The sequence below is a fragment of the Pelophylax lessonae genome, assembly GCF_965119305.1.
Source record: "Pelophylax lessonae genome assembly, chromosome: 7".
NCBI lineage: Eukaryota > Metazoa > Chordata > Amphibia > Anura > Ranidae > Pelophylax > Pelophylax lessonae.
In genome coordinates this window covers 293,752,707-293,769,549 of record NC_138774.1, presented here as the reverse complement: position 1 = coordinate 293,769,549, position 16,843 = coordinate 293,752,707, and the positions used below count along the sequence as shown (strand labels likewise).

The 16,843-nt window shown below is 46.5% G+C and overlaps 2 protein-coding genes across 2 annotated transcripts in view; one reads left to right on the top strand and one right to left on the bottom strand.

Moving 5' to 3' along the window:
* WDR45 (WD repeat domain 45) overlaps positions 1-16,843 on the bottom strand; it is a 443,369-nt gene that overhangs the window by 99,397 nt on the left and 327,129 nt on the right. The gene's annotated exons all lie outside the window — the stretch shown is intronic.
* Positions 1-16,843, top strand: part of LOC309559910 (proteolipid protein 2-like) — a 67,154-nt gene that overhangs the window by 38,501 nt on the left and 11,810 nt on the right. Inside the window, exon 3 of the mRNA XM_082263361.1 lies at positions 8,508-8,603. Coding sequence (XP_082119487.1) covers positions 8,508-8,603 — 96 coding nt within the window. The remainder of the gene's footprint in view (positions 1-8,507; positions 8,604-16,843) is intronic.

The following is a 16,843-nucleotide window of genomic DNA, read 5'->3' as shown; positions in this document are numbered from 1 at the left end:
TTTTCTGTAGTGGGTGTGGCCTGATTGGCCCCTCCCACAGCTTTTCTCTCCTTGTCCAGGTTTGCTGGTTCTGTCTCTGCCCCTTCTGTAGTTTTTTGCAGTGGGTGGAGCCAGGTGGGCCCCTCCCACAGCTTTTCTCTTCTTGTGCAAGGAGGGCTAGTTTAGTCTTCGCCTCTCCTGTTGTTTTCTTTAGTGGGTGGAGCCTGCTGAGCTCCTCCCACAGCTCTGCTCTTTGCACAGGATGACCGGTCTGGTCTCCGCCCCTTCTGTAGTTTTCTATAGCAGGTGGAGCCTGCTGGGCCCCTCCCACAGCTCTGCACGCTTTCCTTGTGCAGGTGGACTGGTCTTGTCACTGCCTCCTGTGGTTTTCTGTTGGGGGTGTGGCCTTCTGGGCCCCTCCCACAGCTGTAATTTCTCTCCTTGTGCAGTGAATGGTCTTTTCTCCGCCCCCTCCTGTAGTTTCTGTAGTGGGTGGAGCTTTCTGTGCCCCTCCTACAGCTCTGCTCAAGCTATGGACAGCACAGTGGTGATGTCACGGCTACTTTTAGAAGGTAATATCTAGTTTTGAAAAGGCATTTGGTGCACACAATGTGGATTTCTATCCCGTGTGGCTATTGAGCAATAGATTTCAGTGATGTTTTTTTGTGCCCGGAAATCCGCTTTAAGGGGTTAATTTCCTCCAATAGGAAGCTGTGCGTTGTGCTGGTAACACTTATGCTAAAAAGGTGACATTTCCTCCCCTCCCCCTTCCCTTTCCCCTCCCCCCTTTCCCCTCCCCTTTCCCCTCACCCTTCCCCTCCCCCCACCTCCTCCTCCCCCTCCTCCTCCCCTCCTCTCCCCTGCCCAACAGGGGCTCTTTATGCATTCAAAACACCAAAGCCCCTCCATTCATATACAGCGGTGCTTGTATGTTCACCATGTAATACCTGATATCACCAGCAGAGGGCAGTGCAGGTAAAACATCGGATGTGCCTTCATGACATGGAAAAACTTAAAGTAGGCCGTCCCTGAAATCCTTTTTTTTTTTTTTTTTTATTGGGTCGGGGGTTGACGGAAAAAGGCAAAGTAAAAACAACAAAAAAGACCCCCCCCCCCAAAAAAAAACACGAAATAGACCCCCCTCCCTGCCCCAAAAAAAGAAATGGACCCCCCAAAGAGAAAAAAAAAAAGGAAATAGATCCCCCATAAAGAAACAAGAAATAGACCCCCCATAAAGAGAGAAGAAATAGACCCCCAATAAAAAAAAGAAATAGACCCCCCCCCAAAAAAAAAACACAAAAAATAGACCCTCGCAATAGAAAAATTAATCAGAAATACCCCCCCAAAAAAAAAAGAAAAAATATACCCCCCAAAGAAAAAACAAAACAAGCAATAGACCCCCCTCCCCCCCCCCCCAAAAAAAAAAACAATGTCTTTCATTGATTTAAAAAAAAATACTGCATTTGGCCACTAGATGGTGTGAAGTATGATAGGATAATTCTTATGCTCCCTAGCACCACCTAGTGGGCAGAAATGGTATTTATAGTTTGAAATCCATGAAAGAGGAAGTAAACCCTCCTCTGCAAGTTGTTCCTATAGGTGAGCCTATGATAAGGCTTACCTATAGGTAACTAGGCTAGGCATACTAGCTCATCATGGGTTTCTCTTTCAGGGTGAAAAAAACATTAATTAATTTTAATGGGTTTACAACCTCTTTAACAACATTCAACCAATGCAAGAAATAGCCCAATGACATTTGTTTAATTTGTTTGATTCTATGTCTGATTCCTATGGAACGAATGTATATGCATTTTCTTTAGAAGAATTTTTGTTCTATTTTTTTTTTTTTGCACAACTTTATTTAAATTTGTAGAGCAGAGTTCCACTCTAGGTATCCGTGTGCAGTGAAATAAATCTTACCTTCGATCTCAGGCTGGAAACATGATTGCGGTGGCGTTACTCTGATTAATGACCAGCACTCCCAGTGTCCCTTTATTCCCCTTCATTGCTCCATTCTCATTGGTTGTGCGTTTGGCCAGTATGGAAAATAGTTCCTATGGTTCTCAGCGCCATCTAGTGAGCAAATGTTTTAAAGCAATGAAAGACATTCGAGCAGCACAGGAACTAGCCTAATGACATTCGTTTTTTTTTTTTTTTTTTTGTTTTTTTTTTTTTGTTTTTTTGCCCTATTGGTATAGAATGCATGTCCAAAATTATTTTATAAATACACTCCATGTCCATTGATTGGATGGCGTCATTCTGATTAATGATAACCATTTCCAATCTCTCAATATTCCCCTTCACTGCCCCCAGCTCTGCATTTGGCCAGTAGATGGTGCTACATGTCATTAGATAACTCCTGTGATTCTCAGCGCCATCTAGTGGGCAAATGTTGAATTTTCTGTTTTTAAATTAATGAAAAACATTTGACCAGCACAGGAAAATAGCCTCATAACATTCATTTTATTTTATTTTTTTCCCAGTCTTATAGAACGAATGTACACAGACTTTCATTTCACTTTTATAAATGCACTCTTAAGTCAATTTGCAGAGTGAAGTTCCACTTTAAGCATCCGTGTGCAGTAAAATAAATATTCCCTTCGATCTCAGGGCTGGGATATGATTGATTGTGATGGCGATACTCTGATTAATGACGAGCACTACCAGTGTCTCATTATTCGCTATCGCTTGTCCCCATTGTCGCTATCTCTGCATTTGGCCACTAGATGGTGCTACGTGTCATAGGATAACTCCTGTGATCCTCCTCATCGCCATCTAGTGGGCAAGTGTAGAATTTTCAATCACTTCCAATGTCTCATTATTCCCCTTCGCCTGTCCCCATTGTCACTAGCTCTGTATTTGGCCACTAGATGGCGCTACGTGTCATAGGATAACTCCTGTGATTCTCTTCAACGCCATCTAGTGGGCAAGTGTGGAATTTTAAAGCGCTTCCAATGTCTCATTATTCCCCGTCACCTGTCCCCCATTGTCACTAGCTCTGTATTTGGCCACTAGATGGCGTTATGTGTCATAGGATAATTTCTGTGATTCTCTTCAACGCCATCTAGTGGGCAAATGTGGAATTTTAAAGCGCTTCCAATGTCTCATTATTCCCCGTCGCCTGTCCCCATTGTCACTAGCTCTGTATTTGGCCACTAGATGGCGTTATGTGTCATAGGATAACTCCTGTGATCCTCCTCATCGCCATCTAGTGGGCAAGTGTAGAATTTTCAATCACTTCCAATGTCTCATTATTCCCCGTCACCTGTCCCCCATTGTCACTAGCTCTGTATTTGGCCACTAGATGGCGTTATGTGTCATAGGATAACTCCTGTGATCCTCCTCATCGCCATCTAGTGGGCAAGTGTAGAATTTTCAATCACTTCCAATGTCTCATTATTCCCGTCACCTGTCCCCCATTGTCACTAGCTCTGTATTTGGCCACTAGATGGCGTTATGTGTCATAGGATAACTCCTGTGATTCTCTTCAACGCCATCTAGTGGGCAAATGTGGAATTTTAAAGCACTTCCAATGTCTCATTATTCCCCTTTACTGCCCTATCATCATTAGCTATGCCTAGCTGTGCATTTGGCCAGTAGGTGGTGCTACGTATCATTGAATAACTCCTGTGATTATTAGCGCCATCTAGTGGGCAAATGTTGAATTTTCTGTTTTTTAAATCAATTAAAAACATTTGACCAGCACAGAAAATACCCTCATAACATTCTTTTTTTTTTTTTCCCCAATTTGCATAGAACGAATGTATGTGGACTTTAATTTGGAGATTTGCTATGCAAGTTCTTTTATAAATACACTCTTAATAACATTCGTGGGGTTTTTTTTTTTTTTTTTGTCTTTTTGTTGTTATTCGTATCGAATGAATGTCCCAAATAATTTTATAAATACTCCTTTAAGTCAATTTGCAAAGTGAAGTTTGCACATCCATGTGCAGTAAAAGTAATATTCCCTTCCATCCCAGGCTGGAACATTCTTTATTGCGATACTCTGATTAATGATGAGCAATAGCAGTGTCTCATTATTCCCTGTCCCTATTGTCACTAGCTCTGTATTTGGCCACTAGATGGTGCTACGTGTCATAGGATAACTCCTGTGATTCTCCTCAGCGCCATCTAGTGGGCAAATGTAGAATTTTTTCAGTTTTGACACAAAGAAAAAATATTCAATCGGCACAGGAAATGGCCTAATAACATTCTTTTTACGAATGTTTGTGCCTTTCTTCGGAGATTCGCTATGCAAATTCTTTTATAAGTGCACTCTAAGTCAATTTGCAGAGTGAAGTTCCACTTTATGCATCCGTGTGCAGTAAAAGAAATATTCACTTCGAACATTATTGGTCGTGATGGCGTTACCCTGATTGATGACGAACGCTTCCAATGTCTCATTGTTCCCCTTCACTGCCCCATCATCATTAGCGATGCTTAGCTGTGCATTTGGCCAGTAGGTGGTGCTATGTGTCATTGGATAACTCCTGTGATTATTAGTCCCATCTAGTGGACAAATGTGGAATTTTATGTTTTAAATTAAAAAAAACATTTGACCAGCACAGGAAATAACCTCATAATATTCTTTTTTTTTTTTTTTGCCCAGTTTGTATAAAAACGGATATACATGGATGTCCCCAAATCATTTTATAAATACACTCCTTTAGGTCAATTTGCAGAGTGGAGTTCCACTTTAAGCATCTGAGTGTAGTAAAAGAAATATTGGATAACTCCTGTGATTATAAGCGCCATCTAGTGGGCAAATTTGAAATTTTCCATGTTAAATCGATGAAAAACATTTTACCAGCACATGAAATAGCCTCATAACATTCTTTTTTTTTTTTTTTTTTTGGCCAATTTGCATAGAACGAATGTACACAGACTTTCATTTGGAGATTTGCTATGCAAATTATTTTATAAATGCACATTAGCAGAGTGAAGTTCCACTTTGGGTATCCACATGCAGTAAAATAAATATTCCCTTTAAACTCAGGCTGAAACAGTGACTGCGATGGCGTTGCTCTGATGATGAGCACTTCCAGGGTCTTATTATTCCCCTGCACCACCCCATAGCACCATCTAGTGGCCAAGTGCCCAGCTGGTGACAAAGTATTTTAGGATAAGTTCTGATTTTTAGCGCCATCTAGTGGGCAAATGTGGAATTTTCCATTTTATAAATCAATGAAAAACATTTGAACAACAGAAAATAGCCTAAGAACATTCGTTTTTCACCTGTTCATATAGCACAAATGGACATGCACCTTTTTACTGGTAGATTTTATATGCAAATTATTTTATAAAGAAAATCCTTTGAGTCAATTAGCAGAGTGAAGATCCACTTTGGGTATCCACATGCTGTAAAATAAATATTCCCTTTTTAAACTCAGGCTGAAACAGTGACTGCGATGGTGTTACTCTGATGACGAGCTCTTCCAGGGTCCTATTATTCCCCTGCACCGCCCCATTGTCACCAGCTGTGCACTTGCCCACTAGATGGTGATAAGTATTTTAGGATAATTTCTATGATTCTTTTATCGCCATCTAGTGGGCAAATATGGAATTTTCCATTCCAAGCACTTCCATTGTCTCATTATGCCCCTTCACCGCCCCATTGTCACCAGCTGTGCCCAGCCAGGTTGGTGAGATCTGAGCCTCCCAGGGCAATCAATGTATCTGTGTTTCCCAGCAGTAAATCCTCTCCCCCCCCCCCCATATGTACTCTGTCTATGCCCACCCCCGCTGTTTTTGGTTGCCGTATGCACTAACAGATCATTTCATGTGATCGGTTTTGCCATGTCCTCCAGCGTTGGGTTTCGGTGACTGAGAATATATAAATATTTAACGCCCCGTCATTTCTCTGAAAAGTGCGATCTCCTGGAAACCGTTACTATGGCAACCGGCGTGAAGAAAGTCTGCAAACCAAACAGAGATAAGAGACTGAAAAGAGCGGCATTCGATTTAAAGGGAACCTGTGCTGGGAAAAAAAATACAAAAGCCGCCATTGCTGGGATCTCTGTTGGGGGGAAAATGCTAGCTGTCTGGCTGCTCCTCCGGAAGATTCAGCAATGTTTCAGTTACTGAGCCGGAACAAGTAGGCAGATCGGGAGTTCTGACTAAACTTGCTGCTTGCTTGTTCCAGGTTAGGGCCACAGACAGCCAAGCCATTAAATTTCATGTGTGTGTAAAGGCGTCCCAATACTTTTGACAATATAGTGTGTGTGCGTGTATGTATGTATGTATGTATGTATGTATGTATGTATGTATATATATATATATACATACACACACAGTATTTCACAAAAGTAAGTACACCCCTCCCATTTCTGTAAATATTTTATTCTATCTTTTCATGTGACAACACTGAAGAAATGAGACTTTGCTACAATGTAAAGTAGTGAGTGTACAGCTTGTATAACAGTGTAAATTTGCTGTCCCCTCAAAATAACTCAACACACAGCCATTAATGTCTAAACCGCTGGCAACAAAAGTGAGTACACCCCTAAGTGACAATGTCCAAAATTGGGCCCAATTAGCCATTTTCCCTCCCCGGTGTCATGTGACTCGTTAGTGTTACGAGGTCTCAGGTGTGAATGGGGGGGGGGGGGGGCAGGTGTGTTAAAGCGTCACATGTTGGGTATCTATTTACTAGGGATGGATATATATCGGTTTTTCGTTGCCGATACCGATATTTTGGCCATTGCATATCGGTATTGGCCGATGTGGGCCGATATTTTGAACATTTAAAGTTTTGCAAAATAAACACAATTTTCGACACAAATCTGTGCTTGCTTGGGTGGCTGGCTTGGCACCCTGTGGTGGGTGGCTGACTGGCACAGGGGTTGTGGGTGGCTGGTTTGCACCCTGTGTGGTGGATGGCCGACTGGTACAGGCCCAGGGCCTGTGTCTGGCTGGCCGGTACAGGCCTGTGGGTGGCTGGCTGGCACCCTGTGGTGGGTGGCTGGCTGGTACAGGCAGGGCATGTGGGTGGCTGGCTGGTACGGGCAGGGCCTGTGCCTGGCTGTTACAGGCCTGTCGGTGTGTGGGTGGCTGGTTGGCACCCTTAGGGTGGCTGGTTGGCAACCTGTGTGGTGGGTGGCTGACTGGTACAGGCCCAGGGCCTGTGTCTGTCTGGCTGGTACAGGCCTGTGGGTGTGTGGCTTGCACCCTGTGATGGGTGGCTGGCTGGCACCCTGTGGTGGGTGGCTGGCTGGCACCCTTTGGTGGCTGGCTGGTTGGAAACCTGTGTGGTGGGTGGCTGGCTGGTACAATCAGGGCCTGTGGCTGGCTGGTACAGACCTGTGGGTGTGTGGCTTGCACCCTGTGGTGGGTGGCTGGCTGGCACCCTGTGGTGGGTGGCTGGTTGGCAACCTGTGTGGTGGGTGGCTGGCTGGTACAATCAGGGCCTGTGGCTGGCTGGTACAGGCCTGTGGGTGTGTAGGTGGCTGGCTGGCACCCTGTGGTAGGTGGCTGGTTGGCACTGGGCAGCTGTGGGTGGGTGTATGTATCTGGCGGTTGTGTTAAACACACTGTTTGCTCTGTACACTCACTGTCCCGAGACTCCCGGACTCCAGACGAGACTGGGGGAGGCGGCCTAAGAAGGCAGAAGCTGTCCCAGTGCGCGGAGGCGCATGGCGCAACATATGCCAAGACGTCACGACAATATTGGCAATATCGGTAACCTTCGGGGGAAAGTGCATATCGGCCCTCGATATATCGGCCTTGCCGATGATCAGTCAACCCCTACTATTTACTCGGCGTAACATCATCTTTTATAGAATACAAAAAAATTGGGATATATATATATTTTTTTATTTTTCATTAAAGTGTCTTTTTTCTCAAAAAATTGCATTGCAAAAACTACGTGACCTAAAAAAATTGGAACAACCTCTATTTTATTCTCTAGGGTCTCTGCTAAAAAGTGTGTGTGTGTGTATATATACAGTATGTGTGTGTGTGTGTGTGTATGTGTGTGTATATATATATATAAAATATATGTTTGGGGTTCTAAAACATGACCAAGGTGGGGTTTGGGGTTCTTAAGTGGCTAAGGTTGAAGGTTCATCCCAATCCTGGCTTCACTACTGGGGGGAGCCATTAACCCGGAGCATGCAACAATTCTGCAATGGCTTTAATTACAGAACACCGATGAAGATTCAGATCTGTCTGAATTGATTTTTAGTTATTTATTCACTGATTCTTGAGTTTTATATTCACCTGATCACTGATAATTGGGACTTTTTTGCACTTTATTGCACCTATTATCTGCATTGATTTGCTTTTAATAAGTTTAATATTCTTTATTTTGAATATGCACAATTTTTATTAATTTTCACTTGGCGCAGCAATATTTATGTAATTTTAATTCTGCAATGGCAGCCGCCATATTATTTTTATTCCATTTATTATTTATTTTCCATATTGGTTTTTGCCCTTCGGGGCAGAACATTCGCCATCAGGTTGATGTTCGGTAATATTCTGTATTGTTCTACTTTGGAATCACAAGTTTTCCTTCTTTTTGGGTTTAGGATTTCATGCGTGCCGCTCTTGGCGGGGGTCTCTTCATCATCCTCTGCATAATATGTCTGATCCGCGGTGGTGACGGGGCTGGAATAGCCGGATCGGTGAGTAGCCGACCACTGGGGGTGAAGGGATTTGCAGTGCTCATCTTATTGGGGTGTGTTTGGTGATGCCGGCATTATTATTTTAGGCAAATTCCTGTCTCAGGGCATACAAAATCCCCCCCCCCCCCGTACCAGGAACTTAACACTAATTTATAGAAATTTTGCATATCTATTAGTCCAGTAAGTTCGTTCTGTGCAAAAATTGTCCATAATGCAGTATTTTCCTGATAGACAGCGCCATCTAGTGGCCATAATGCAGTATTTTCCTGATTAACAGCGCCATCTAGTGGCCATAATGCTGTATTTTCCTGATTAACAGCGCCATCTAGTGGCCATAATGCTGTATTTTCCTGATTAACAGCGCCATCTAGTGGCCATAATGCAGTATTTTCCTGATAGACAGCGCCATCTAGTGGCCATAATGCAGTATTTTCCTCATAGACAGCGCCATCTAGTGGCCATAATTCAGTATTTTCCTGATAGACAGCACCATCTAGTGGCCATAATGCAGTATTTTCCTGATAGACAGCTCCATCTAGTGGCCATAATGCAGTATTTTCCTCATTGGCAGCGCCATCTAGTGGCCATAATGCAGTTTTTTTTCTGATAGCGCCATCTAGTGGCCATAATGCAGTATTTTCCTGACTGACAGCGCCATCTAGTGGCCATAATGCAGTATTTTCCTTATTGACAGCTTCATCTAATGGCCATAATACAGTATTTTCCTGATTGACAACGCCATCTAGTGTCCAAAATGCAGTATTTTCCTGGTTGACAGCGCCATCTAGTGGCCATAATGCAGTATTTTCCTCAAAGACAGCGCCATCTAGTGGCCATAATGCAGTATTTTCCTGATAGACAGCTCCATCTAGTGGCCATAATGCAGTATTTTCCTCATTGGCAGCGCCATCTAGTGGCCATAATGCAGTATTTTCCTGATAGCGCCATCTAGTGGCCATTATGCAGTATTTTCTTGACTGACCGCGCCATCTAGTGGCCATAATGCAGTATTTTCCTGATTGACAGCGCCATCTAGTGGCCATAATGCAGTATTTTCCTGGTTGACAGCGCCATCTAGTGGCCATAATGCAGTATTTTCCTGATTGACAGCGCCATCTAGTGGCCATAATGCAGTATTTTCCTCATAGACAGCGCCATCTAGTGGCCATAATGCAGTATTTTCCTGATAGACAGCTCGATCTAGTGGCCATAATGCAGTATTTTCCTGACTGACAGCGCCATCTAGTGGCCATAATGCAGCATTTTCCTGGTTGACAGCGCCATCTAGTGGCCATAATGCAGTATGCAGTATTTTCCTGATTGACAGCGCCATCTAGTGGCCATAATGCAGTATGCAGTATTTTCCTCATTGGCAGCGCCATCTAGTGGCCATAATGCAGTATTTTCCTGACAGCGCCATCTAGTGGCCATAATGCAGTATTTTCCTGACTAACAGCGCCATCTAGTGGCCGTAATGCAGTATTTTTCTGACTGACAGCGCCATCTAGTGGCCATAATGCAGTATTTTTCTGACTGACAGCGCCATCTAGTGGCCATAATGCAGTATTTTTCTGACTGACAGCGCCATCTAGTGGCCATAATGCAGTATTTTCCTGATTGACAGCGCCATCTAGTGGCCATACATGTTATAAAGCTTCTTGGAGATTTTACTGATTGGGTTTACATCTACTTCCATTTTGTCTAAAGGTCAAATGTTACTCATTCGTTAAAATACAAATAAAAAATGTTGTTCTGGAAAATTTTGGCCACTAGGCGCAGCGAAATGTCAAAATTATTTACTATGATCCTCAGCTCCATCTAGTGGCCATAATGCAGTATTTCCTGATTGACAGCGCCATCTAGTGGCCATAATACAGTATTTTCCTGATTGACAGCTCCATCTAGTGGCCATAATGCAGTATTTTCCTGATTGACAGCTCCATCTAGTGGCCATAATGCAGTATTTTCCTGATTAACAGCGCCATCTAGTGGCCATAATGCTGTATTTTCCTGATTAACAGCGCCATCTAGTGGCCATAATGCTGTATTTTCCTGATTAACAGGCCATCTAGTGGCCATAATGCAGTATTTTCCTGATAGACAGCGCCATCTAGTGGCCATAATGCAGTATTTTCCTCATAGACAGCGCCATCTAGTGGCCATAATTCAGTATTTTCCTGATAGACAGCACCATCTAGTGGCCATAATGCAGTATTTTCCTGATAGACAGCTCCATCTAGTGGCCATAATGCAGTATTTTCCTCATTGGCAGCGCCATCTAGTGGCCATAATGCAGTTTTTTTTCTGATAGCGCCATCTAGTGGCCATAATGCAGTATTTTCCTGACTGACAGCGCCATCTAGTGGCCATAATGCAGTATTTTCCTTATTGACAGCTTCATCTAATGGCCATAATACAGTATTTTCCTGATTGACAACGCCATCTAGTGTCCAAAATGCAGTATTTTCCTGGTTGACAGCGCCATCTAGTGGCCATAATGCAGTATTTTCCTCAAAGACAGCGCCATCTAGTGGCCATAATGCAGTATTTTCCTGATAGACAGCTCCATCTAGTGGCCATAATGCAGTATTTTCCTCATTGGCAGCGCCATCTAGTGGCCATAATGCAGTATTTTCCTGATAGCGCCATCTAGTGGCCATTATGCAGTATTTTCTTGACTGACCGCGCCATCTAGTGGCCATAATGCAGTATTTTCCTGATTGACAGCGCCATCTAGTGGCCATAATGCAGTATTTTCCTGGTTGACAGCGCCATCTAGTGGCCATAATGCAGTATTTTCCTGATTGACAGCGCCATCTAGTGGCCATAATGCAGTATTTTCCTCATAGACAGCGCCATCTAGTGGCCATAATGCAGTATTTTCCTGATAGACAGCTCGATCTAGTGGCCATAATGCAGTATTTTCCTGACTGACAGCGCCATCTAGTGGCCATAATGCAGCATTTTCCTGGTTGACAGCGCCATCTAGTGGCCATAATGCAGTATGCAGTATTTTCCTGATTGACAGCGCCATCTAGTGGCCATAATGCAGTATGCAGTATTTTCCTCATTGGCAGCGCCATCTAGTGGCCATAATGCAGTATTTTCCTGACAGCGCCATCTAGTGGCCATAATGCAGTATTTTCCTGACTAACAGCGCCATCTAGTGGCCGTAATGCAGTATTTTTCTGACTGACAGCGCCATCTAGTGGCCATAATGCAGTATTTTTCTGACTGACAGCGCCATCTAGTGGCCATAATGCAGTATTTTTCTGACTGACAGCGCCATCTAGTGGCCATAATGCAGTATTTTCCTGATTGACAGCGCCATCTAGTGGCCATACATGTTATAAAGCTTCTTGGAGATTTTACTGATTGGGTTTACATCTACTTCCATTTTGTCTAAAGGTCAAATGTTACTCATTCGTTAAAATACAAATAAAAAATGTTGTTCTGGAAAATTTTGGCCACTAGGCGCAGCGAAATGTCAAAATTATTTACTATGATCCTCAGCTCCATCTAGTGGCCATAATGCAGTATTTCCTGATTGACAGCGCCATCTAGTGGCCATAATACAGTATTTTCCTGATTGACAGCTCCATCTAGTGGCCATAATGCAGTATTTTCCTGATTGACAGCTCCATCTAGTGGCCATAATGCAGTATTTTCCTGATGGACAGCGCCATCTAGTGGCCATAATGCAGTATTTTCCTAATTGACAGCGCCATCTAGTGGCCATAATGCAGTATTTTCCTGATAGACAGCGCCATCTAGTGGCCATAATGCAGTATTTTCCTGATAGACAGCGCCATCTAGTGGCCATAATACAGTATTTTCTTGATAGACCGCGCCATCTAGTGTCCATAATACAGTATTTTCCTGATTGACAGCTCCATCTAGTGGCCATAATGCAGTATTTCCTGATTGACAGCTCCATCTAGTGGCCATAATACAGTATTTTCCTGATAGACCGCACCATCTAGTGCCCATAATGCAGTATTTCTCTTACGTCCTCCGACAGTCGCCGCCTCTTCATATTCGTCACATATGGGGTATTAGACTTTGCTCCGAAGGAGTAGCTAGGCAACAGAATATGTTAACAATAAAGCTTTTAACATATCCCACCCTCAAGGGGTGGTCCCCTCAGTCTATACCCTCCTACTTCCTGCAACCATATCTCAGTTTTAATGTCTAGCTTGTCAGGAGTGGCTGGCTCTCTCTGTGCTGGGACTTTTTGTCCCAGACTCTTTCTTCTTTTTGATTTTTTGTTTGAGTTTTCTCTCTACCTTTACTTAGCTGTTCTTTTTGTCAGCGTTAGTTAGTTCTTCGGATGAAGAGGATCATGCGGACTGGGTCTCGGGCTGATCCCCCTGGTCGCAGGTCGTGGGTCAGTGGCTTCCCAGCCTGCCATCGAGCGTTCAGCCAGGTAACGCTCCTGGCACAGTGAACGACCCATCCCTGTTCGATGCAGGGATGATTGGTGAGGTGGCTACCTCACTGGACGCTGTGCGGTTTCTTAACCCCCATTCTGTGCGTCTTGAATGCGACTCTCCCTGCCTCATGTGCAGCGGCTTGTTCGCCTGTGCGGGTTCCCCACGCCATGTGAGGTAAGTGTATTTATGTGGGGACCTGTCTGTCTGGGGGGGTGTCAGTCTGGGACTGTGTAACCTGCCTCTATTCACACTGCTTGTCTCCCTATCTCTCGGCTGCATGCTGTGGGCTGCAAGGGGGGGGGGGGGGAGCTATATGGCACTGTGTGTGTCAGGCTGGGCAGTGTGAGGAGCTGTGTGCTGTGGGGCATGTTTTTTGGCATGTTTGGGCACAATACAGCGATCGCTGCGGCGATCTGACATGTATTCTGATACTGGAATGTAATGTGTGTTTTACTGCACTGTGGAGCGGCGGTTTCGGCGCCAAACGACGCCATTTTGCCTACTCCCGCTTCGGCCGCATGTTTTACATGCATGGCGGCCATTTTCTTGTAGCCTCCATAGGCTTACATAGAGCGCCCTGGCAGCATCACTTCCTCTTTCCAGGAACACCGATCGAGGCAGCAGCAGCGGCGAGGGTCTCCTCAGGTTTTACCCTTCTGTTCTTGCTATCCATTGCCTGTGTTCAGTTTGCATATTCCCTGTGGGGGTCTCATTGTGCTGAGTGTGGTGCGGTGGGCTGCGCTTGCCGCGCTTGCTTAAAAGGGGCAGTTAACCCTTTGTTGTCTGGCATTACAGGGGCAATGGACTCTCAGGAGGGAAAATTTCCTACAGCCTTGGTGGAAAGCCAGGGGACCGCTGTTTCCCCCCCAGGGGGGGATTTAGCCACTATTGTGGCTGGCCTTGCTGCTCAGGTGCAGATGCTGGTGGCTGCTCAATCTACTAAACGGCCCAGAGTTGCTCTGTCCTCTGATTCTGAGGGTGAAGGTGATGGGGCTGTTCTGGCAGGGGCCTCCTTATCGGGGTCCCGCTCCTCTCTTGATCTAATAGGGTCTGAGGTGGAGGCTAAGGTTGAGGGGGTTGATAATTCTCCTCCTGGCTCGCCTGAAGAGCTTGCAATCATGGATGAGTTGATTGCTTCCATAAAGCAAACGCTGCGTTTGCAGGATGAAGTGTGTCCCCCCGCTGCATTGGCGGCTTATGGGACGCAGAGAAAACGCAGGACGCCGCAGGTTTTTCCCTGCAATGATGATTTTCAGCGCGCTGTTAAGGAACAATGGCGCAATCTACGCAAACCTTTTGCGGTACCTAGTAAATTCAAGCTGCGTTATCCCTTTTCACCTTCCACTGATGAGAGGTGGTGTGTGCCACCCCCAGTGGATCACGCGATTGCGGTTTTAAACAAAGCCACTGCTATTCCTGCAGAGGATTCCCCGGTGTTCCGTGACGCCACGGATAGGAGACTGGAGTCTCTTACCCGTCATACTTATTCTGTTACGGGTTCTATGCTTAAGGCTCTGTTTGCTTCTCTCATGGCGGCCCAGGCGATCGCAAGTTGGACGCAGATGCTTAGGCGCGTCCTAGTGGCCGACTCGGCCTCGCCGGCGACCCTGGATATGGTGGATCAGATCCACCAGGGTGTCATGTACCTGTGTGATGCGGACCTGGACCTGATTCCGTTGGCTGCACGTGTGCACAGCGTGGCGGTGTTGTCTCGCCGCCTGGTTTGGTTGAAATGTTGGTCGGTGGACCAATCTTCACGTAAGACCTTAGCCAATCTGCCTTATGATGGGTCTCGCCTTTTTGGGGAGTCCCTGGATGTGTTGATTAAGGGGATCACCGGGGGTAAGAGCACTCTCTTGCCCCATTTCCCAAAAGCTAAGGGGGCTTCTGGGAAGAAGCATGCTAATTTTCGGCCCCCTCAGGGGTCCTTTCGTGCCTTTCGGCCGCACTACAAGGGCAAGCCGTTCAAAGGTCAAGGCTCTCAGAAGAAGCCCTGGTCTGGTAAACAGAAGTCCGGCCAATCCGGATCTGCAGCCCATAACAGTGCGGCCTGAAGGGGCGCCCTCACCCAGTTTTGGGGTGGGGGGACGCTTGCTCGGTTTTCTTCAGCCCTGGTTGACCCGTGTGCGGGACCGATGGGTTCAGGAAATCGTTCGATCTGGTTACAAGATCGAGTTTCTCTCTCGGCCGGAGAGCAGATTTTTTCCCTCAAATCTTCAACTGTCTCCAGAGCGTTTGCGGGACCTGCACCTGGCGGTGCGGGACCTGAGGGCTCAGGGAGTGGTGGTTCCGGTGCCTCATCGGGACAGATTTCGGGGGTTTTATTCCAATCTGTTCACCGTGCCCAGGAAGGAGGGCAAGGTTCGTCCAATTCTGGACTTGAAAGCTCTGAACCGCTCGGTGCGGGTTCGCAAGTTCCGCATGGAATCCCTGCGGTCGGTGGTGGCTGCCCTGGTTCCGGGGGAATTCATGGCCTCCATCGATTTGAAGGATGCCTACCTTCACATCCCCATTTTCGAAGGTCACCAGAAGTACCTTCGATTCGCCATTGCGGAGGATCACTACCAGTTCGTGGCGTTACCTTTTGGTCTCGCCTCGGCTCCGCGGGTCTTCACCAAGGTGCTTGCACCGGTTCTGGCATTGTTGAGGGCCCAGGGCATTTCTGTCCTGGGGTATCTAGACGACATCCTGGTTCGGTCTGCGACCAGCCAGGGTCTGGAGGAGGACCTGTCTGTCACGATGCAAACTCTGCAGGAGTTTGGTTGGACGATAAATTTTCCAAAGTCGACGCTGAGTCCGTCGGTTCGTCTTCCCTACCTGGGAATGCTTCTGGACTCGGTTCAAGCGAAGGTCTTCCTGCCGGAAGACAAACTCGGAACTCTTCAGGAGGAAGTCAGGTCCCTCAGGGACGTTCCTCACTCGTCTTTAAGGACGTGCATGAGATGTCTGGGATTGATGGTCTCGGCCTTCGAGGCGATTCCCTTCGCCCAGTTTCACACGCGGGGTCTCCAAGCAGAGATCCTGTCCAAGTGGGACGGGCGACCTCAATCTCTGGATCTTCAGATCTCGTTGAGTCATCGCACCAGAAGAGACCTTCTGTGGTGGCTCCAGTCCCCGATGGTGTCCGGGGGCAAGTCGTTTCGTCCTATCTCGTGGACGGTGATCACCACGGATGCCAGCCTGTCGGGCTGGGGTGGTGTTCTGGGCGTTCTGTCTGCCCAGGGAACTTGGTCGGAGGGGGAGTCTTCCCTTCCGATCAACATTCTGGAATTACGTGCGATAAATCTCGGTCTTCATCGCTGGACGGACCGGCTGCAGGGCTGCCCGGTTCGGGTGCAGACGGACAATGCCACGGCGGTGGCCTACATCAACCACCAAGGGGGCACCAGGAGTGCCCGGGCGGCTCGAGAAGTGGCCGACATTCTGTCTTGGGCCGAGACTCATGTCCCGGCGATAACGGCAGTTCACATTCCGGGGGTGGAGAACTGGCAGGCGGACTATCTGAGTCGCCAGACCCTGGATCAGGGGGAATGGTCTCTTCACCCGGCTGTCTTCCAGATGTTGTGCGCGAAGTGGGGTCTTCCAGATGTGGACCTGTTCGCGTCTCGTCTCAACAACAAGGTGAGAAGGTTCGTGGCAAGGACGCGCGACCCTCGGGCAGACGCCTCAGACGCGTTAGTGGCCCCGTGGCATCAGTACAGGCTGATGTACGCGTTCCCACCGATTCAGTTGCTGTCCAGGTTCCTTCGCAGGTTACTCTCGGAACGCAACACGGTGATTCTTGTGGCACCGGACTGGCCTCGCCGG